General features: G+C 41.1%; 1 protein-coding gene and 1 long non-coding RNA gene across 17 annotated transcripts in view; one reads left to right on the top strand and one right to left on the bottom strand.

Moving 5' to 3' along the window:
* The window catches only part of ablim2 (actin binding LIM protein family, member 2), an 80,281-nt gene that overhangs the window by 2,435 nt on the left and 54,869 nt on the right, over window positions 1–22,977 (bottom strand). For 3 of the 16 annotated variants that reach the window (XM_034615104.1, XM_034615103.1, XM_034615106.1), the window contains 13 exons: window positions 22,834–22,911; window positions 22,519–22,662; window positions 21,175–21,207; window positions 20,165–20,282; window positions 19,380–19,667; window positions 15,150–15,257; window positions 12,758–12,811; window positions 9,201–9,238; window positions 8,890–8,998; window positions 8,751–8,809; window positions 6,350–6,410; window positions 4,600–4,607; window positions 4,400–4,480 (listed from right to left, as the gene is read on the bottom strand). In XM_034615104.1, the coding sequence (XP_034470995.1) occupies window positions 4,400–4,480; window positions 4,600–4,607; window positions 6,350–6,410; window positions 8,751–8,809; window positions 8,890–8,998; window positions 9,201–9,238; window positions 12,758–12,811; window positions 15,150–15,257; window positions 19,380–19,667; window positions 20,165–20,282; window positions 21,175–21,207; window positions 22,519–22,662; window positions 22,834–22,911 (1,179 nt within the window). Of the gene's footprint in view, window positions 1–4,399; window positions 4,481–4,599; window positions 4,608–6,349; window positions 6,411–8,750; window positions 8,810–8,889; window positions 8,999–9,200; window positions 9,239–12,378; window positions 12,662–12,757; window positions 12,812–15,149; window positions 15,261–18,670; window positions 18,743–19,379; window positions 19,668–20,164; window positions 20,283–21,174; window positions 21,208–22,518; window positions 22,663–22,833; window positions 22,912–22,977 lie in introns of those variants that run through there. The other 13 variants (XM_034615105.1, XM_034615109.1, XM_034615115.1 and 10 more) reach the window with 11 other exon arrangements.
* Window positions 5,035–15,756, top strand: LOC117779219. Its single transcript, XR_004616961.1, has 3 exons — window positions 5,035–5,046; window positions 10,583–10,587; window positions 15,651–15,756. It is a non-coding gene; the product is annotated as an uncharacterized LOC117779219 (long non-coding RNA).

The following is a 22,977-nucleotide window of genomic DNA, read 5'->3' as shown; positions in this document are numbered from 1 at the left end:
CGACAATCCTCCAAGACGGCCTCAGTGCTGCTTTAGCCAAGATTCTGAGTCTCTAGGAGTCAATGCCAATGATGACCATCAAGTTTCTATGATAGCGGTAGAGGAAAGTCTCCATGGTGGATCAGTCGGAGTTTACATTTGAGTCTGAGTTTACATTAGAGACCTGCACTGGGTCAGTTACCTAATGGGTAAGCCACAGACTAGTTGTGTAACAGGTTTATTTATATAAATTCATGGATACGTGTAACAATGAACTGAACCTGAGCCCAGTTGGCGTGGAATCAAATGATTGCTCGGTATTTGTTTTATTGTGAAAGCCTGCGACTCCACCTTTGACCCCTTCACCTCAAATTACTGTCACTACTGACAGCGAACAAGCTATGACATCAACATGGCTCACATAAACACAAAATAAGCCAGTGAGTAGCATGTGAGTTGAATGTGTGAGGTCAAACGTGAACGGGTCCAGGAGGGTCCTGCTCCCACTTCCTCCCACTGTGCAATTAAATGTCTGCGCAGTAGCTATTGAGGGACGGAGCTGCGGTATCACTGGTGATAGACACACATGCTTGACTAATCGCAAGTCGGTCTCAGCGGTCAACCATGACGTTTCACCCCATTTTTAAACCTCTCATCTGAAAAATTAACAAACATCAGTGTTACAAGATACACCTAAAATGACAGCAACCATCTTTAAGAAAAAATGACTTAATCTCTTTGGTTAGATTGGCTCATAACCCATCCACTAACCTACAGGAGACAGGATTATGACCTATACTGCAGCTAGCCACTAGGGTGCGATCAAGACACTTTGGCTTCAGCTTCATATCGTCCAACTTTATATACTTTATAGTCTATGGTGCAATGTAATGAAACTGTTTCAACAACAACTCTTGAATGGAGAATTTATTGCAAACCTTTTGTAAACCACATAAGCTTCAGCTAAATGTAACTCATACACTACCAGCAGAATGCACGTAGCCTTGACGCTTCATGATGAACCAGATGTTCTACGGAGTCAGAAAAACACGTTGTTCTTTGGCCCAATTCGTCAAAACTTTTACCTGAACCAACAACATGAGTTCTGCCTCCAGGCCCCCCCCCCCCCTCTGCTGTTCGGCAAATCAGTAGCAGCTTTATACTCTCGCACTGGACTCACATATAAGACTTTGATGCAGCCCTAAAACCGTATTTGTGCTCACCACATAAGCAAGCGTTACATTGCCTTCTGTATTGAGGTTTAACACAACAAATTCAATTCTGTGCGTCTGAAGTTGATCCAGACTGAGCTGCCATCCAAACCCCAGCTTTGGCTCTCGCTGCAAACACTCACCACCTCCTCTGTAAACGTCAGAAATATAGCATGGAACGAAAACACGCGTGGTTCTGATTTAGACCCAGAACAAAAAAAAAAGTACACGCTGCTTTATTGTAAAACTTTGGCTGCACTCTGCTCAGCCAACGTGCGTTTTTCGGCGATGACAGTGAAAGTAAATTAGAGGCAGGCGGCTGCTGCGTGATCGCCAATCACCTGGTCGCCATACCAGCCAGCAAAGGGAGGGGTCGGTTTTCACCCAGAAGCAAAAACATCCACACCCTTTTCTTTTCATGCTGTCGGGACATGAATCATGATGAGTACATTGAGAGAGTAGAATCTCTATTATCACCAATGTGATAATTTTCATTGGAAGATGTAACTTTCTACCTCAGTTCTTCAAAGGGTAGATCAACAATACCATTCTTCCTCCAGAGCCTCAACACTGTGACACATCTGGAGAAACACACCAATCAGGGATGTCCCAGATTCTGCTTTCTTAGTTTGTTGTCAGTAGTAAATCACCTGCTGTGACATCACTGACTACAGGGAATGGCCAGATGTGCAACATGCAGGAGTTTGGATCCAATGACTGGACCTGAACAGTAGCACTTGAGTTATTTAGTGTGGTTTCAGCCAACAACGGCACACATACTGCATGTAAAACTAGCTTAAAGAACATTACCATTTCCCAACATACATCCATGAAGACTGAACCTTGGAACTTGCATGTCAGCTGCAGAGACCTGGATATAGTTTTAGCTCCTTGGCCATAGTTTCTTCCCCCAGGATGAAATCTGCAGTTCTAACATTCTACAGCTTACGCAGCTTATTCAGACCATAAGCAAGGATTGGGCCACACATCCCATAAACAAGTGTTTTATATAGCAGCATTTTTCTGTCCGAGCTCCAATAAAAACACTGTCTAAGTGCTGGTGTCAAGAAAACACTGCTCAATACTGGGCTACAAACAATTTGGTCCTCTTGAACACAAATGACAGTGATGATTATCAGTATAAAGAGTGGGGAGATTTGTCGTGTTGGAATCTTTTGCCGCGCTACACGTTTGCCAGGAACACATAAGACCTTCAGCTTGCTGGTTGCATCTGCTGATGGCTGATTGGACAACTTTAACACATCGTGCAACCCTAATCAGTTCCCTGAATATGCCTTTTATCCAGATCCACTCCAAAATCGAATGGGTTCTTGCTTAGCCCATCCCCTACCCTTCCACTACGTTTCAAGGATATTGACTAAGTAGTTTTTGTGCAGTCCTACAGACAAACAGACAAATGGCAATGAAAACACTACCCTCTCAGGTAATAAAGATTTCTAGTCTTCATGCTAGGCTAACCATGTCCTGACTCCAGCCCTGTAACATGGAGATATGAGATATCAATCTCCTCATCTCACTCTCAGCACATAAAAACCTCGCTGGCTGATGCTTAACTACAAACTCCTCTCATAAACACACATACACACACAGTTAGTCGCAGGTCAAAACATCGTATTTGCTTGCATTACCTCATGGGAAACTGTGTCCATCTTGGCTCTTGGTTTGAGTTTTGACTGTAGCTGCTGATTACTTTGGGTAAACCAGCAGCGGTTTGGGGTCAAGGATCAGGAAAAGTGATGGATAACAGAGAGGTTGGGGTATTTCTGTCCAACATACGCGCATTCACACTAATGACAGTACGACTTCAAACTAATGTTCCCAACCACAGACGGACATCTTGAGTCGGTGTCAAATCCCTACTCCGATGGTCCGACTCCTCTTGGGAGAATATATCCAATTAAGCCGAAGGCTCACAGAGTTCTCTTCGGGTTACTGAAGGTTTAAATATTTTTAAAAGGTTGTTTTGGGGGAAAAAAGGTTCATGAAACTTCTTCTGAGTGCAAAAGGACCACAAATTTGTTTTTTTTTGTTTTTTAATAGGTTATTTTGAGCCTTAAACATTTCCTGTTTTCCACTGCACAAAGTTAATGAAAGTTCGGAATCTTTAAATGGGTAGTGTTGAAATAACAGCAGCAGGAAATCAGTTATTTTGCGACATTAAGTCCAATTATGCTTAATTTTTTATTATAAGACATGCTTGTGGGCTAAACTTGCTGTGACCCAGGGTGGAAGAAATAATGCTACCACCAATTATACTCACATTTCTCAATGCAATCTCACAGTTCACTGAATTGATGTTGCATTTCACAGCTTCAACTTCAAAGATTTTTTCTTAAAGCAAACAAAACAATGTGGCCAAAGGTATGTGGACACAGGTATATATAGTTTCAGTCTCCCCACTGGATTTTTGGATCTCCCGAGGCAGGGGGCAAGCGAGAGGTGCGCCAACCTCCGCTGCTCAAGCAACGAGCCAGTTTTGAGAATGTAAGGAGTAGAAAGTACAGATATTTGTGTTCAGATGTAGGGAGTGAAAGTAAAAAGTCGTCAGGGAAATAAATACTCATTGTAAAGTTCAGATACCTGAAAAATCGACTTAAGTACAGTAGCGAAGTATTTGTACTTCGTTACTTCCCACCTCGGACAAAAAGTAGGCAGACCACTGTGGTCTACAAAATAATTTAATGCTGCAGCATCTCGCTTCGCTGGAGTGGTGTTTTGATTGGTATTGTAACAGAATGGTCTGCTAGTGCTGTGGCAAGAGCAAACAGCTGCTTGCATCGACCTTCACCAAATTGCTTGCGTTTAACAAAGTGATATTTTGCTCTGACTCTCAGACATTTGGGGTCGACTTCTATGCTTAGTCGTCAACTTTCCGCTCCGCTTGTTTTGTGTTGTTATTTCATATTTCAAGACGCTTATCTGTGAAGTCGTTGAGTAAAGTCAGAGATCAGACGACCAGAGAACACACCTCCCTCCAAATATTGAAAGTATATGAAAGAAAAGCTGAACACTTGTTAGCATTTATCTACCTTTACAAAAATTGGAGCTGGCACGACTTTAAGCTTTGGCTGTTACATTTGTCCCAAATGGCTCAACTGGCCACAGTGTCAGGTTCTCTCGGGCTTCTCAATGAGCTGTGGTTAGAGGAGGGGAAATGACAGAGCAGGGAGAGGAAGATTAGAGCTCACCTCCAGTCTGGTGCGATCTACGTCTCTGGGAAGCTTCACTTTCACTCTATGCGTCACTGCCAGGATTTCATAAGGGTAGACCTGGCACACACAAAGTAAGCATTGTGGGAGATTTACTGAAGGATACGATTTTAATCCAGTGTCCAAAGCAGATGCCAAGAATATTAAGGTATATTTGTTAAGTATAAACAAAGTCTTACCTTGTACTCTGCAAGGGAACAGAGAGAGAGAGAGAGAGAAAACAGAGAATTAATCTGGTGGAACAATGAGTTTTTATTTGAATTGTAGACCTATTATGAAAACTACCATAATAGAGCCTGACTCTGGACCCAAATCCTCTCAATAATATTGGGTTTCAAAGGCGTCAAAAGTAGGCGCACACACAAACACACACACACACACACACACACACACACACACACACACACACACACACACACACACACACACACACACACACACAATAATGATCTTGGCATCCTGTCAACTCCCTCTTCACTACAGCCTCAGATACAGCCAGGACTGTACGAACACACACTTGTAAACACACAGCAATAATTCTGCAGCTGGAAAAATGACGTCACCTATCTACCCTGTAACCTCCTGCCACTGATCTGGAGCCAGAGCGGCAGGGCTCTGCATTCATGGTCAGGGATTATAAACTGACCTCAGATCAGCTTTCAGAGAAAAGATGATAGGGGCTTTTTCACATTTTTATACATCAAGATTGTAGCTGATGCTATTTTCTGAAGAGAGAGTTCATTTTGACTGCAAAGTGAGATCAGGTTGTTCAGAGCCCAGGGTTTGAGAAATCCTGTTGATTTTCTGCATAGACAGATGTCACATGTGAGCACGTCTGAAGCTTAGATTTCTGGTTCTTTCATTTAAAAGTAAAATGACTGCAAATGGAAACCAGACAGGAGAAGTTAACTTCTGCAGGTTGCATTTGAAATGATAAGAGGAAGCTAAAGACAAAACAGTTTAAATCTAAATTTGAATTAAGCAACTATGATGCTTGTTTCCCAGTCACAATGGTGAAGCCATATTGTCTTCTTAGATTGAGCCCAGAGGGAACACAACAAATTGAATAACACTGTAGGGGACCTAGAATGAGACCCTGGGGTACTCCACAGGTCATGGTGGTCAAGATCAATCACAACAGCCTAGCCTCTGACTTCAAAATAAGATCTAAAACATCAGAGGGTTGTACTAGGGTTTTCCAAAACTGCCGAGGTTTATTTTATGGTCACGGGCTGCCATATAGTGCTGATGTTTTCCCTGAATTAGTTTTCCAGATAAACGCCGTTTAACTTTATTATCAGTGCAATCTCTATGCAATGATGCGGTCTGAAGTGAAACTGGTATCAAATTGGTATTTGGATGGAAAAATACTTCCAGAAATAGAAACTTTACAATTCTCTGGCTGTAGTTTAAATGGTGAGTTCAATTTTATATTAAGTCTTCACACTTGGACTGCAACTTCCTTCATCATTGCTTAATTGTCTAGATTCGGAACAAATAATTGTAATAATATTTGACCTGCAAAACGTGAATTGCAATTTCCTTTTTTGTTCCAACTGACAGTTGAATACATCACTGTTTATGTGTCTTATACAGGAGCATCTAATTTTAGGGCATAGAAATGAACAACTTGACATAATATTATAGATTGGACTAAACTTCAATCATATTCAACATATGGCTGCAGCCTTTTGCAGTCAGGGTTGAGTGGTTTCAGCTGTTTGCCCCAGGTTGCCTTATGTTTAAAATCAATTCATTATCAAATAAAAGGGCTACAAGGCATACACTGTTAACCCAATATGACTCTGAAACATGAAATGTGAAATTGAACACTACAGCACTAAAAAAAAAAAGCCTGTAAACCAAGAACATTAGCCAGAGCAAAGAAGAGCTGAAGATATATGGCTTAAAGTAGATTTTCAGTCTTACCTCTCATGCCTCCCCAGCTGTGGGAGTCCGGGTCCACTTCATCCTCCACCATCTCAGCAGCCTGCAGGGAGAGAACATGGCTGGTCTTTATCACAGGGTCTAGGGTCGATCTGAGGCCTTTCAGCCACCGCCTCTGCCCTTGATTTGCACACATTCTTTCATGGTGACCATTATGAAGTGAGTGTGATGCATTGATGATGGCGAGCTGACATCAGTTTGGAGCGACTTAAAGGCAGCTAAGGGGAGAGGGAGGCAATCACGTGAGAACAACCTTTGTTTGGCCACTTATAGAGCTAATCGAGGGTGACTATTAAAAAAAAACTTCAAAAGAGTTATTGACAACAGCTTTGAACTTTTAGTCAAGGAGGCCAACTAAAATCCCATTTTCTCCTTTAGTCGCTAAGTGTGTGGGCTGCTGCTGTCTTTGATTAGGGGCATCCAGATACAATTTAAACAAAGTTCACTGCTAACTGTAGCAGTAGAAGCTATGGAAGATGTTTTGTTAGCAGTGGTGTTACACAGTAATGACTCACACCATTTAGCATCTAAATCATTCAATCTTTACATATGTAGTGTAGGTTTTTGCCTGCAATGTAACATCAGCTTAGCGTTTCCCGTAGTTCATTCAAAAAGTCCAAAGTGTGACACAAGACATGCTCCTGCTAGAAAACCTTTTTCAGAGATAAACCATATCAGGTAGTTCTAATCACACTGATGTTTGTTCAAGTGTTCGCGTTTCTGGTAAGTTTGGTTTTGATGACTAATTTGATGCTGTATAAATTTGGTGAAACATCACGATTGACAGCTGAGACTAATGCGATTGGTCGAGCACGTGTAAAGGCCGGACCTCGCTACAGAGGTTCCATCCCTTGATCACTACAAATAATTTAGCTTCATTTCTGGATACTGGGAGGAAGTGGAGACACGTCGTCCATATTTATCTGCAGTCTAAGGATGACACTGTGAGTACTATGGCATGTTGACGATAGCATTTAGCTCAAAGCACCACTCTGCACCACAAAGCTGCTAACACGGCTGTAATTTATAATTATTGTGCGTTTGCTGTAGCAGAAAAAAGTAAGTGCAATTCAATTTCTCTTCAAATATGAATGGAGACTGAACACAATTTCATTGTGTAGGAGTGTGTAATTACAGAAAATGCTTATCATTGTAACATCAGGATAGTAGTACATAGTGTACTTCTTAAATAGAAGAAAAATCCACTTCCAACACACTAAATCCACCATGTCAACGACACTAAGCAGTAATGTCAGCAAGTGAAAAATAATGAAGAATACTTTGGGCCATGAATCCGTCGCGGCTCCCGAGCTTTCATTTCCTCCTCGGTTCTGTTTTGTCTGCCTGTCTACGATCCATCAACAATCACAGTGGGAGAGCAGCAATATCACACCAGGGGATGATAGACTAAATATCCCCAACGTCCTCATAATAAACTGGGCCCTGCCTGTGTGGAGTGAGTGGTACAGATTGACCTCTGTGTAATCTGATACCAAAGCTGTGAGAGAGGGGCTCGAGGGGAGGTTGATTTCTAACAACAGAGGGAAACTTTTAAACCGTTCTTGAATGCTACACCGAGGACTCCAGTGTTGATAGCAGAGAGTGGGTGGTAATGTGGAGGTGCTGATTTGATACAAATCTTGATGTAAGGATGGAGTTTTCTTTGAGTACTGTGACACTGCAAGGTTAGAAAAGAAACAGCACCACCCAGTGGTACGAAAGGCAAAAGCTGTTAGATCCCCCCCAACACCTGAGCCAGATTTGAAGCAGCAAAAACCTGAGAGCAGGATTAAAGGTCCTCTAATCTCCGGGTGCACTTGGTTTGTCGACAAGTAGACTCCACATATGTTTTTGTGTGATGTTAGCTTGAAAAATAGATTTCTTTGTGCCAGGTGGGACAGTCAAGAGTTTAAGTTACAATTAGAATCAGGTCAAATTTGAACAGTAAAATTATTAACCATAACTGTCCATTGTAAACATCCCTCAAAGTCAAACCCGGTTCTGGTTCAGGTTTGATCCAACAAGCTTACCGTAGTTGTTAACTGCTCTCTTTAGGTTTTACCTCCATATAAAATGGTCAAGTTCAGGTAACTTGTTGGCTTGATTACAACTTCACCTTTTCCAGCAAATCTTTGATCTAATTTTCCGTCAGAAATCATTTTCTTATATTATTTGTAAAAATTTTTGACGTGTTTGATATTTTTCATGGTCTGCAATATATCCATACACTGTTTGAAATCTCTCACTGATTTCACTGGTTACTGTTCACTCTCCCACATTTCACACTGCTGCTGCTTGACATTTTAACTGTCCAAGCTGTGCTTTTTTTGTTTACCAGTCATAGGAGATGCATTGTCCTTGCTTCACCAAATAGGTAGCTCACCTTGTAGATGCCGTTCCTTCCATATCCGGGTAAAGATGCAGACTTATTGTAGGGGAAATCTGTAAAGAAACAAATCTCTGTTTATACTGTTCAGTATCATATCGGCCACGCCAGGCTGAGCTTGTGATTGGCTACTCACTTGGCTGGGAGGTGTCAGTGGGCAGGCTGCAGGTGGACTTGCTGGGGTCCAGGTCTTCTGGACCCATGTGTCCATCACCCTCACTCTTCAGGATCATCCAGCTGGTCCTCTACAGGGAGCGAGAGAGATCCAGAGAGAGAGAGAGAGAGAGAGAGAGAGACAGAAAGATGGAAAAGAAGTGATGGATGATGGCAAAGTGTGAGTTAGTGAATTAGTAAATGGATGTACAGCATTTGTAAAGTTTGAGAAAATGACTTGAAAGGAGACAGATATGGACAGACGGATAAAGACACGCATTCACACGGACCCACCTTGCCATCCTCCCCATCCTGCCAGGATGTTCTAGAAGCTGTAAAACAGTCACATGTTACAGGGTGTCACAGTTAACGTGCTGGAGATCATCTGCCCCTCAGCTCCACTCCACTTCTCTACGCACTCTACACAGTGTAAACCATCCCTGTGACATCATCAGTTGCAGACGGCATCTACAGGGAGCTCTCTGTGTAAGTTTACTTTAAAACAGGGTTGGATAGAAATCACTAACATTTGTTTGAACAATGTTTTTAAAGCGGCTATGCTGAACATTTGGGGAGTTTGGCCCATTGGACATCAGAGAAAAATGTCAACAGATACAGCAATGATCACGATAAAGTTTGCTTAGGTTGTTCATGGTCCCATGACTGCAAAAATATTTAAACCTGGGCTTAGTCAAACATATAATGATAAATAAGTAAAAAGCAGTGACAAATACCAAATTTCAAATACATTTCCAGTGAATAATCATGATCCCCTGAGGATAAACCCTTATTTTTTTGTGTTTCCATTTTTTTTTTTTACATAAGCGCACCATCTGCCCACAACTTCCACTCTCATCCTTTTTGTTAAATGTCTTGTAGCTCTTCACATTCTGCTATGGAGTCTAGTCTGTGCTATGCTGTGCATGCTTAGTGGCGCAATCAATTAAATGTCCTGCGATATCAATAAATCATGTACACAATTAAAATGTTCAACTCCTCACTCTACTTAATTGTGGTTTAATGTCAGGGATACAAACAACGGCATTAAACCCAAGAGCCAGCAGCTCACAAACAATTTAAGGCTACCTGCTATCAGTCACATAGCCTAAAACAGTCTAAAATGAAGACTGTGTGTTTTTACGATGTCGAGGATTTAATGCATTTTTTGTTTCGGACCCCAATCCCTCTACAGTATATAGGGTTGGGGTTATTAATATGTCTAAGCTATTGTTTATGTCAAGTATGTTATGGTAATTTATGTGCATGTAATAATAACCCAAGGGCAGAAATGAGGTAACTGTCATTTAGTCACTAGTCATCTGTGCTCACACATTACTGCATTTCCTTTCTCTAAGTGTATGCCGAACACATACGACTGCTTAATAGACTGCGTACTTAACCACTGGTACTACACTAGACAAAGGTTTTCAAGTAACTTAAATGACAACTCTTGTATCAGATAACATGAGCAATTGGCCAAATTCCCTCAGAGTATACATAGCCTAAACGTATTGTCCCTTTACAAAGCCATTTTACAGAAATCTTTGACAGAATGGAGGTATAGATTTTCTTGTCTGATGTCAAACGCCTTGTCATTGACTTCACGTCTGCCTGAATGAATATAATCAAGACGCAGACACTCAGCTCATAAATCTGTAGGACTATGCCATATGCAGCTGATGTACATGTCCTTTTTGATCAAGGTGAATATCTCCTTTTGTGATGGAGGTGCAAACAGGCTTCTCGGACTCCTACAGTGTGTGTGCTCTGCGTGATGTGCACATATAGCTAGAAGGGAACTGTAGTTAAAAAAAACACATACACCATAATTGAGACACACAAACAATGGTTAGGGGTGAGACACAGTGATTGAATCTGTGATTGGTACAACACTAATGCCACCATACAAAGTGATTCACATACCCGACTGTTCACAGTGAACACACAGTCACAGCATCACCACTTAAAACAACAAATGAGCTGGTGAGATGAATGCAGACATGCAAGAACGAGGTTGAGCAAATTAACACCCAAGGGCCCCACTGACAATCAGCTTCAGTCCCAAATGAGTTGGATAATCAGTGTGTAACTGTGTTGCAATGTCCAAATTAACAGTGAAAACTAGGGCAACGTTTATATTACGGGTGAAACCCAATTCATTTGTAATATCAACGTCAGTCTCCTCAACATGATGTTACCTCTAGACCCCGAGCCACGAACTTTCACTTCCCTGTAGCGGATTTTAATATCGACAACTGCTGCTGCACTGCCCCCTAGGGGTTGAATAGCATTTAACGTCATGTTCAGTGTGTGGGGTACATCCCAATCAGCTTTGTCACAGGTGATGTCTTGCATTTGAACCCCAATGTGTGAAACCTCCTGTGAAATCACCTTTTAGGGTATTTTAAATATTTCAACCTGTAGTGAGCGGCACAGCAGACTTTTTGGCTTTAAATCTTTCAAATTTGTTTAAGTATGACACTGATCAGATAAAAGATACAGGGGGACTCTTTGTTTCAGCTGAGAGAAACTGGGAGAGCAAGGTTTTATCATCATATCTTGGAACTTGTTTACGCCCTGACAGTAGAAAAGTGTCCAAAACTAAACTTACATTCTTACCTTTACTGATCTGAATAAAGTAAGACTGTTTGTGGGATTGTCTGTTTCTGAGATTACAGAAATTGTTGGGTGGTCCCCCCAGGTCTGGTATTGCAAATGTGTGCAGGAGGGGGTATCATGTGTCGTTTGATGACCCAACAAGCACTTCATTTGAAGCATCTTGGTGCCTTTGGACAATTTAAATTCAGGGAAGTTTGTGGTTACAGGATAAAATGTTTAATTCTAATGGAACACAAATAGCAGTCTCCATCATGAAAGTTGAATGTGCTACACCCTTACTTACTTTTAAAGGACACAAATAGTATGCACGGGATGACTGTTAATTCCTAAGGACGCTGGACGGATTGTGTTGTGTTTCTGTGTCTGGAGCACATTTAAATTTAGTTGTATCATTCAAGCAGACTTTTTTGGACTAACAAGCCTGCACCAAATCTGACCCTTCAGTGATATTTGGCACAATTCCTCATATGGTCTGAACAGTCTCAGTTATTTGGAGCGTTGCTACCTGTGGTATTAGAGACACCTTGGGTAAAGAAATGTCATTGTAATTATAAAAATGAAGTCATATAAATGTTGTTTATTCTTGTAATATTACGAGAAAAAAGTTGTAAATTTATCCGAATAAAGTCGTAATTTACAACAGATTTTAGGCTGGGTGTCATTTTAGAGGTGAAATATCAGACTGCCTATCTCCAGATAACACGTCTTCTCCTTGCTACTTATTTACTAAAAAGGATTTTTCTCAATTCTCATTAAATTGTGAATTAAATTGTAAGTAATATTATGACTTTTTCTCAATTACGACTTTATTCTCGTAATATTATGACTCTAATGTTGAAAGATGTTTTTTTTCTTCAATATGGCACTAATACTTTGTCGTACAAAACAGGGTCTTAGGTACCATCATGGATTTCTTTCTTCAAAACCTCCAGGAGGCAAAATTCAAAGGTTGTTTCATCTGTTTTCTAATCACATTGCCCCCCCATCTAAATGGTTGATCTTGATAGATTGTGCATTTATATATTGAGTTGATTTTGTAACGTGGAATGGGTGGATCACTCTTACACCAGCCCTATGCATGTAGATCCGTGGAGTCTACTAGACGAGGATGAGCCTTAGAGAAAAAGGGAGGAGAACTGGGATAAACAGGTGACGAGATGAATGACAGGCGACGTGCAACACATCGTGCAGAGACCAGACCAGAGGAGTGTTAAAGAGGAAGTCGACTGTACCATGCTGTTTGTAGATGGGGGGTTTTCTATAGATATTATCTTTGACCATAGTCTCTGAAGATGGGATCAGATGCAGAGGAAAGAAAATGGAAGAAGCCAACATGGGAGGGAGGGAGAGAAAGGAAGAGAGAATGGAGAAAAAGAAGCATGAGTTATCAGTTATTGAGGGATGAGATATTTTGAAGAGGCAAAAGGAGGGTGCAAAAGAGCTCGATTTAACATATTTGTCATTTGTATTATTGCACATCAGAAAAATCACTTTTAATAATTATTCATGCAATATATTTAAAATATATCAATGGATTGGTCTTTGTCAGAGGAGGGGGGTCTGAGGTTATTTGATACAGAACAATTCAAAGATATTCAAATAATAATATCAGAGACCACACATGGTCCCCATGCATCAGAGAGTCTATAGGCATTAGTGGTCTTTTCTAGAATTTCAAATTAAACCATTTACCTAAATTAATAATCGAAACTGTAACTGTACGTTGTTAGGTGAAGTGCCTCTGGAGGATAATGGAGACAGTATGTTTCCCTGAGGCCAATCGAATCCATCTTAGTATCAGAGGATCCAGACAGGCCTCTAACAGAGATGCTAAGTAACAACTGTCACACATTAAGCCGCGACAGAAACATGACTCACAATAAAACAGCACATATGGGTCATTTCTCTGGCTTGTTCCAGTGCCTGCCAGCATCTGAAACATTATCCATAAAAAAAGCAATAAGGACGATGACTATGAAAGCCATTAAGTGGATAATCGTTTGGCTGTTTTTTCCACTTAACTTGCTTCCAACTTGGGAGGTTTTTTGTTTCCTGTGCATGACTGACAGTGTAACGTTGAATGGGAACAATATGTTGGATCAAATGGATTTTCCTCTGCGAGAGATTTAAAAGCGATAAAAGATAGACTGTTGAGCATCAACTCCTATCCGAACATATTAGAACATTAATCGTACAGGATTAGATCTCGTGCCAGATCTTAGCTGCGTCACACAGGAAATGGCTTTGTGGGATTGAACAAGTCATAGAGATATACAGAGTACAATCCTTAAGCCAAGGAGGAAATCAACTCTTTAAAGTACAAGGTAAAGATGCTGGGCCTCATGCAAGCTCTACTAATACAAACAGGGAAATGATGGCATTCATAATAGAACTTCATTTTTGGCAGAAGTCTAAACCTGTCATACAAGTCATGTAGAGTACAGAGAGTCAAATGTTCTCCCAAGTGGGATAAACACCCGTTTGGCTGACTTTTTGCATTAAACCAGCACAAATAAAATGCACAACAATGTGAGAAATTATCGTGTGAATAGTGTTGACATCCTTTGTGCAAATGTATTACCATCAAAGAACCAGATGATGGAGAATTTAGCTCCAAGGAACTCCCTCTTCAAATATGAAGGGGAAAAAGTAGAAAACATGCTTTCTTTCATCCATTCTCTGGTGGCGAGTTGGGCCTGTGATCTCACAGATGCCTTCTATCTGCCCAAACTTATAAAATATTCGCTTCCAGCCCAAATATCTCAAGACAGTATTTCTCTGCTCTGCTCTTCCTCACTGGGACATTAATTCAGTTTGTGGGAATGTCGGATTTACATTTAGATTCCCAGCTTTTGATCTTGACCAGGCAGATGATGACGTTGCTGGATGAAAGAGGTTTACCACCGGTTTATCTCATCACCACGAATTTATTGGTGAGAAGTTTAACTCATTAAATAATTGGTTTTTAATTATTTCCCCAAGAATTTTTTGATTATTCACGAGCTGTGTCCAAATTTGAGGGTCCTTGTGGACAATCTGGTCTACAGAGGATTTTCTTGATCTGAAGTACAAACACTGACACTGCTACATGTTGTCAATGTTATGTTTTGTCTACTGACAGCAGGACTAACAAGTTCTACACAAAAAATGAAGGAGAATGTTCCACGACTTCGTTATATGTATCTGCGTGTACCAGGATAACCATAGTTCCAATTGACTGAAAAATGAAAATCTAAAAAAAGTAAACAAAAATCTGTAGCTTAATACCAGCTGTACACTTTTAATGAGCTGATCTCCAGTGGTTGAAGTTCTAACCTTGCTGCAGTGATCTAGAAGTGTAGTGTTGTTGGCACATGTAGCAACACTAATGAGTGGATCAGAGGTACCACAGAATTTGAACTTTCAACCACAGGACGTCCGTGGAACAGTGTAGAAGTATTAGTTTGTAAACCAACCTTGGTATCAGTGGTAGTAGCAGTAACAGAGCCAGTAATTTAGGATATTCGTAGCTTACCTTGAAATCCACTTGTACGTCACTAATGGCGGTCTACTCCATTGAACGTGTGTAGATGTAGGAAAAGTTTAAGGTTGAGTTGCGAGCCAAGCGCTGCGGTTATGGCCTACCTGGTATGTGGAAATGCCGGGGAGCAGCCATGTATGTAGAAGTGGATGAGGGAGATTTGCCATCAGAATAGGTGGATAAGCTGGGGGTACTCCGACCACTTTCACTACCTCCAGTTGGGGATGAAGGTGGGTGGGCATTGGATATGGAAGGCAGAAGGGGAAGGGGAAGGGGAAGGGGAAGGGTTTGGGAGGAAACAAAGGACGTCGGGGGGCAAAAAGGCAGCATTAAGGTAAGCAGACTGATAAAGCTCAAACAAGAAGCTGTAGTTAATACAGTGATGCAGGTGACTTGATAACCCAGCCGTTTACTGTCTGTTTAGATTAACTGTACTGTCGTCAGTGAATTTCTGGCAGTGAATCCCGACTGAACTGTTAAGTAATGAGACTAAAATCATCCTGTAGACGTTTTGTTGCGACCACTTTAGCATACAGTCCCTCAGCCCAATTCACGTTTTTTACCAGCAACGTCATCCAGAAACTCCTTGAATCCTTGGCCAAAAGTTATTCAAAGGTTTGTCATCTGTCTGATTTAATCCTGTCACTACCCCTTCTTGAAACCGAGCCTGTCTTAACACCTGGGCACAGCTGCAGTAGAAGGTGCAAAGTTCAGAACGCTAATAAACTTCCTCAAATGAAGTGGATATCCTATACAGACTTGTGGCTTATGCAGGAGCACATAACATTGTTTAACAATCTTGCTTGTGGTGATTTTAACCTTGGATAGTTTGGGTCATAATCAAAATCTCTATTCAGAGAAAAATAGGAGTTTTACTTCTGGAACCACGCAGTTGAGCTCATTAAAAACATACGTTGATAATCATACGTTGTTCGCCCCAGAAGTTACAGCAGAGCCACAAGTAAAGTGGATATGACGCAATTAAAATCCAACCGAAATGAAACAACAGTTGCCTTGAATTAAACTGGGGATTTGAAAGTTGTCGGAATCATTTTGGATAATGTCAGTACACAAGTCATCAAAATATATAAAATAGGTCTGGTCGGTTTTTGGCATTTTAATCCAGAATTGTTGCATATTATATTTTGAATCCTAAAACAGCTATCAGTCCCAAAAAATGCTACTGAGCAGCTACTACCCACTTCACTGTGAAGAGAAAGGCTAGGTCTGATTGCACTAAACCTGTTAGCGTTAGCACTAGAGCAATGATGCACGTGAAGGGAAGGGATCTGAGTGACTTTTTGTTCTGATCGCTTAACAGTTATCAATAGAAAATCACCTTCGAAATGTGAGTTGTTACAGTCCAAGTCGATTTGTAGTTGCCAAATAAGGACTGCACTGACAGCGACACATAATGAATTTTTCATAACCGGTTGGTATATTGTATATTTTTTGTAACACACATAAATATTTGAATGATTGTGTGCGTGTTGTGTATCTGAGATCACAACCAGGGACAACCCCAGTGTGTTGTCATAAGCAGGCTGGGTGATGGAGTCACCTTTGACAACTTTGAGGCCAAAACCATAAACACTGTACATCCAGAGCTTTGGGGAGGAAACAGAGGGAGAGAGATTTTCTGTGTGTGTCTGTGTGTGTGTGTGTGTGTGTGTGTGTGCGTGTGTGTCAGGGAGAGTTTTAGCAGATTGAACACACACCCTTCTACCCTCAGGCAGAGAGGAACCATAGACAGAGATCTGGATGCAAGTGGATGAGATCACTGACACACATGGCAGCGCTGTTCGAGCTTGTCCGAGTGATCTCCTTCAAATACACACAATCACACACATGCCTGTAAACACAAACACACATACACGCCGGAGTACTGTTAGTGCAGGTCTGATTGTGGGGCAGATCCTGCATACAAACATCTGGAGTTAAGGGAGTTTGGAAGGCGATGCAGATTTATCTGAACAGATTATACATTTGACCAAAAGAATCCAATCATTAATCAGAAACCAAATTCCAAAGTAACAAGATATCAACAATGGTTTTGGGGTCATTAAGTGATCAAAACAAAATCATGCATTATTCATCCTTGCAAGGTCCTTTCCTCAGCTCTGCTTCATTCTCCATTGTGTTGCTAAAGTCTTTCTCCCACACTGACTTCTATGAGGGAGCCTGCGCATTAAAACACAAGCCTGTTGCATGAAAACAAATGGCCCTCTTTCACGGCATGTTAAGAACCGCTAGGGCCTGATCGAGGCCAACGGAGCGCTGTGTTGCATGCCACTGCAACTGGCAACCGGACCCCAAATTACAGCTCGGCCTGCTCGGGCTCTTTCATTCCTCCGTTCCCCCTCCTCTCTTTCATCTTCCCCGTCGGAGCACTCCCCTCCCAGCCTCTCCACCCTGTCATGGAAAAACCGCCGAAACCCTGGACCGCGTGTTTGTGATTTTCTGTGCAAAAATGTTTCAGTGGAAGCTCTCGACCTCCTCCTTTTAAATCAGGCTATTTCAAAGTCCATGCACGCTATGTCAGAATGTGATTCAAAGGATTCTGGGTAAAAACGTCATCCTTTTTCAGGCAAAGGTTCCCTATAAGTGAAAATGAGGCCTTGCTGTGGAAACAATTTAATATCTGGACAAACACATTATACACCTTTGTTTGCTCGTGTCTTTATATTCTACGCTAAAATCGATCTGCTCTCGAAAACACAATCCAACACAACTTTTCTAAACCGATGAGAAGTCTGAACACCATGAATTTAGCCAGATAGCTACCACAAACAAACAATAAAAGCAAACCCATAACGATACCATATATATAATAATCCGTCACTGCAGATGAAAGCAGTGAGCACCAAACCGGTGTAATTAGGTCAATGCTGAAACAGAAATCAGGCTTCCTCCACTTTTTCTATGATCACCTTGTGTTTACATTGTGTTTTGGTGAGGTCTCAGCTTTTCATCTGACAAATACAATGATGACTCTGAAATGATGGCTGGAGTTATGAAGATTAATCCCAAGTCGTACCAAACTGTAGTCTTGCTGACAAATCCCTGTACCTTATCTCCTTGACTTGCAGTTAAAATGTTCGTGCTGCACGATGCTTTGGTTTGGATACTTGTGACCCTGCCTGCAAACCTCAATGTGCCTTGTATCAATCCTAAAAACACAATACAACAGCACTTTCTTCAGAATTCAGATCTGGGACAAAAGCAAGTAACATCAAAGGGATAATGTCTGACACGTGACAATGAACAAGGGACCATTCATGAAAAGCAAAACGACAGATCAGGCAAACAATCGGGACAACAATCTGAACACAGATACACAACAACAAAAATCACCCTTAATATTCCTCCAAGCGATAATGCCAAATGCATCAGGGTGGCACTCGGGTCTACATCAAGTTAACCATGCACGACAACAACCACGTCCACACACACACAAGTGAATAGGGCAAGCAGAATGATAAAACTGTGTGGGCCTACGAATGTACCTTGATGCACTCCATGAAACCTGACAACACCACGATACCGGACAACATCACAAAACCTGCTAACCATTCCACCAGGGGAGGGGAGACACAAAGAAGAGAAAGACTACTGGTGTTTTTACCGTTGGGAGGAGGTAAACTGAGATGCATGGCTGTCCTAGGTTTAGGGTCAGGTACGGGGTCCTGTTTGAACCCTGGGGATGAGCGAGATCAGGGTATGGGGAGAAGATAAAGCAAAGGGAGGAGGTTGGATACGCAGGGGTAACAGCGTGCAAGGGGGATGTGCACAGCACTGGTTTGTGATGTTGATTTCAGTGATGTGTGGTATCGTGAATAGTATTAGCAGGTTCATGGCTTCAGTTTAAAGAAAATAAACCTTCATGAGCGTTCAAACATAGGTTACAGATCCAAATGCAGCACACGCCAGGTCAGATATTCTCTTTCCCATGATGACTAACTAGTCTAAGGTGAACCAAGAGACCTAAAGACCCAGAGGGAGAGTTTAGATAACAATGGTCATTTTGGTGCTTAACCACAATTCATGCCAACTCAACTCAATTCATTGGTTGAATCACAGCACTCCATTCTTAAGGACCTCTGATCTCAGTCAAATACAGAAAAGACCTTGCTGCTGTTCCTAAATCCAAGGGCTGTGACAATCATTCAACCTCGGAATCCTCACTTTTGGAGCACTTTAAATCCCCTTTCAATTATTCGCTTTTTTACAACATTTACATGATTTAAAGTTTTAATTTCTGTCCAACAGCAGCAAGGATTTCAACAACCATTGTCTGTATTGGACCAGGTCTTGGTCTCTGTGTACTTTTATACCTCTGAAGAACGGGATGAAGTTGTGCTGCTGTAGCATGGCCAGGGTGGTGGGGTTTAGGTGTAAAGACAAGCCTGCAATGCCACCTGCTGGTGTGGGTGAGTACTGGCCACCACCACCACCACCTCCACTCCCTTCCGCCCCACCAGAATAGTACACAGGGAGGGGGGATGAGTCCCTGGCCAAAGTGGAAGGGTACTTAATGCCACCCATGTGGTTTGGGGGCAAAGGAAGAGAACTGGAGTCACGGGCCTGGTTGCTGTATTTACCGGCAAGGTATAACTCTGGCCCTGAGTGTCCAATCAGATTACAGGAAACATGTTGAGTTACAAGATCAATTTGTGAAAGTGAACATTTCCTTAATAGTCATTAAAAAAACAACAACAACAACAACTTGCATTTAAGACAGAAATGCTGTTCTAGTTGATATATATTTTAAAAGTAACACTCATACTTGAGGACATTTTTTGGATGTGCTCAAGCTCAGTCGCTGAGAAACCAAAAATGTGTAACAGTCCAAATACGTCTGGTCTTGTTTGTATAACATACATCTGCAAGGTGACTTTTTAAAATCAGGAAATACAAAGGCAACACTTTTAGGGGTTGCAGATTTGATTCAACCCAGAATGGAGCATGTCATTTAATTTCTGGTTTTGGTAATGATTAATCAATTAAGTATCCTAAGATAAAAGTAATGAAATGTATACTGTAAATTGGATGTTTTCATAAGACAACAGCATAATATGGGTTATGGTGTTCATGTCATACATGTGTATGGGTTTGATACCTGGTCGGCTGTAATTTTGGGGGGAACGGGATGGGGTGTAACGTCCGTAGCCTCCCAGGGAGCTGGTGGAGCTGGGGCTGGAGGGCCTCCTCTGACGGGGGGACTTCTCCCCATCGCCCTACATGCACGAAAACAGTAAGAAGTTAGTGTATTCTACTGAGAAACACACTCACTCCTTCATCCCACTATCACACAGGAAATAGGGGCAAGACTGCATCACTGATACATTTTTAATGAAATGGATCTATCATATCGAACAAAGCACACAAAAGATCATGGAAACCTGGTCACCGTGGTAACCTCCCGGTAACACAGTTGTCAATGGAAACATTGTTATTGTTAAGTTCAAGGGCAGATTAGATTAGACAGATTTAAAAATGTTTTTGAAGATAAATTCATCTAAAAGCATCTGCAAAGCTACAAATAAGGTTCAAAAATGTGAATGTTCCTAAGGGCGATCAGTATCAGTGACATACATAACAGAACAGTCAGCTGAGCAAACTGACCACTGAAGTCACTTCTTCATTTCATCCCTTTATTTTTTTAATTTGTTCAACGTCTTTGTTGTGAAAAAGATGCATATTAGTGACATAGTTTTATTTCTATACTTGGGAGGAATTACAATAGACCAACGACTGCTGTTTCTTTCTTGGTGTATTAGTTTAAAATGAAATTCATAGAAAATAAATTCTAGGATATTGTAAATTTGCTTCAAAATGCTGAAACATTAAGGATAATTCCTTTTGATTGTAAACTGAATTTTGCGTTACTTGTTTTAACCATTTTTCTTCATTTTAATAAACAGTGTATTCGAGTTAATTGCTGAAGTCTGTTTACAACTGACTTACACACTGTTTTGTTTCCCTTCATTCATTCGGCCCTATATTGTGTTTACTAGTAAACCAAATACTTCCCAATTATAGTAATAAAACTCCACTGTACACACACATACACACACACAGGTCACACTGATTCGAGGTTGTGTCATGCACAGGGATACATTATATTACCTCGGTAGGAGTAGGAGAAAGTAGCTGGGGGGACTGCAAATGAAGAGGGGGAGAGAGCCAATGATTAGGACGAACTCATATGTGAGGTTATATGAGTTAACCATCCAACCATGAGAGTGATCATTCAATGCCAGTGAGTAATCACATCCAGTGTGAGGACATTCCTGATGCATGGATGAAATGAATGAAGTGGGTCCAACATCCACTGTTGGCTTTACATGCTCAGGGCTGTGACTGCACTGCACAGGAGTGGTTGTGTGAGGGGAGAGAGAATGGAGCATGGCGTGGATGAATGGGTGAGGGAGGACGATGGAGGGATAGCAGAGTGAAAAATGAAAAGGTAACACAGAGGCAGGAAAAGGAAATTTACGCAAAACTACAGCAATCTGTTGAGTGTTTATGTTTCCAAATTTGTTTTTTACTTCATTCAAAAAATAAATCACCTCTCGAAAGGTAACTATAAATTTTAGAGTAATCTAAATGTATAACTGGTGAACAAATCATTTAGTAATATACATTCAATTTCAACGACATTATTATGGACAACACAATTGATAAGAACCACTGTTATGAAAAACAGCCACGTCATTAGTCAATAAAGGGTCATTAACTTCTCAGTGTCTTAGCTGAAGCTAACTGATAAACAATTCATTCTGCATTTATACATCTTTCAATTTCCAATTCACCAACAGCAGTTGATATTGAAGTAAAATAATATAATCATAATTATAGGGACTCTCTTCTTCAAGGAAAGAAGAGAGTGGAGTAGTATTCTTAACTGAAGTAAACATACTTAACCATAATGTAAAAGGGCTCCATTTCAAGGTCTGATATTAAAAATACTAAACTATATTTAAAGAGTAACCGCAGCTAGCATCACTGATGGCTAATTGTACTGTGTACTGCTATCCCTACCCATGTCCATTTGCGTTTGTTGGTTGGTTTGATTGTAATAAAGTTTACACAAACATTACTAAATTGATCAACCATGAAACTTTGTGGTATGAGTCAGGGAGGAACCCATAAAATGTTGGTGCTGATACAAATCCGGAGGCAGATCCAGGAATTTTCTATCACTTTCTTGAATTTACTGGGATAGGGCGTTTTGGGACATTTTAATTGATTTGCCAGGGAATGATTCATGGAATAAAAAAATAATCATATTTATGTAGTGCTACTAATTGGAATAATCATATTGAGCTGATTTGCAGCTTGATTAGATTAAGGGGACTGTTGGACGTTGGCAGAGTTATGCACTCTACTGGGTGCCATTCTAGTCATTACTGGAATAGAGAGGCAAGTGAAAAGAAAAACAACGCAGGGAACGGTGAGAAGCTGGTCTACCTCTCCGTAGTGCCTCTCCTCAGATGGGTAGCTGACATATGGAGAGTAGGACAGCATGTCAGGCCTGTCTATGTTATAAATGGCCTTGGTCTTTGGAAGAGCAGCCAGGTCCTTGTAGTCCAGCGTCTCCTCTCCTAGTTTAGCCTGGGAGGAGAAAGATAAAAACACTCAAGTATAACCACTCACTGGTATTTCAGAGCATTTACACCTCTTTTAAAAAGATGTATGAAACAAATTCTTCAGATGGTTTTGTACTGAGCTATGGCACAAAACTAAGTTATATGCAGCTGCTGCCCCCTGCTGGTGAAGTCTTACATATATGACTCTGCTGGGAGAGCCCGAGGCGCTGGATGCTGGGACTGAGGTGATGCTCTCAGATGAAGTCCGGGTCACCTGTAACACACACGACTACTTTTTAATCACAGGTTGATGGAGACGACAGAGAATAGTATTGTGTTT

This window comes from Hippoglossus hippoglossus, chromosome 18 (assembly GCF_009819705.1).
Source record: "Hippoglossus hippoglossus isolate fHipHip1 chromosome 18, fHipHip1.pri, whole genome shotgun sequence".
Lineage (NCBI taxonomy): Eukaryota > Metazoa > Chordata > Actinopteri > Pleuronectiformes > Pleuronectidae > Hippoglossus > Hippoglossus hippoglossus.
This window is presented reverse-complemented; position numbering and strand designations above follow the sequence as displayed.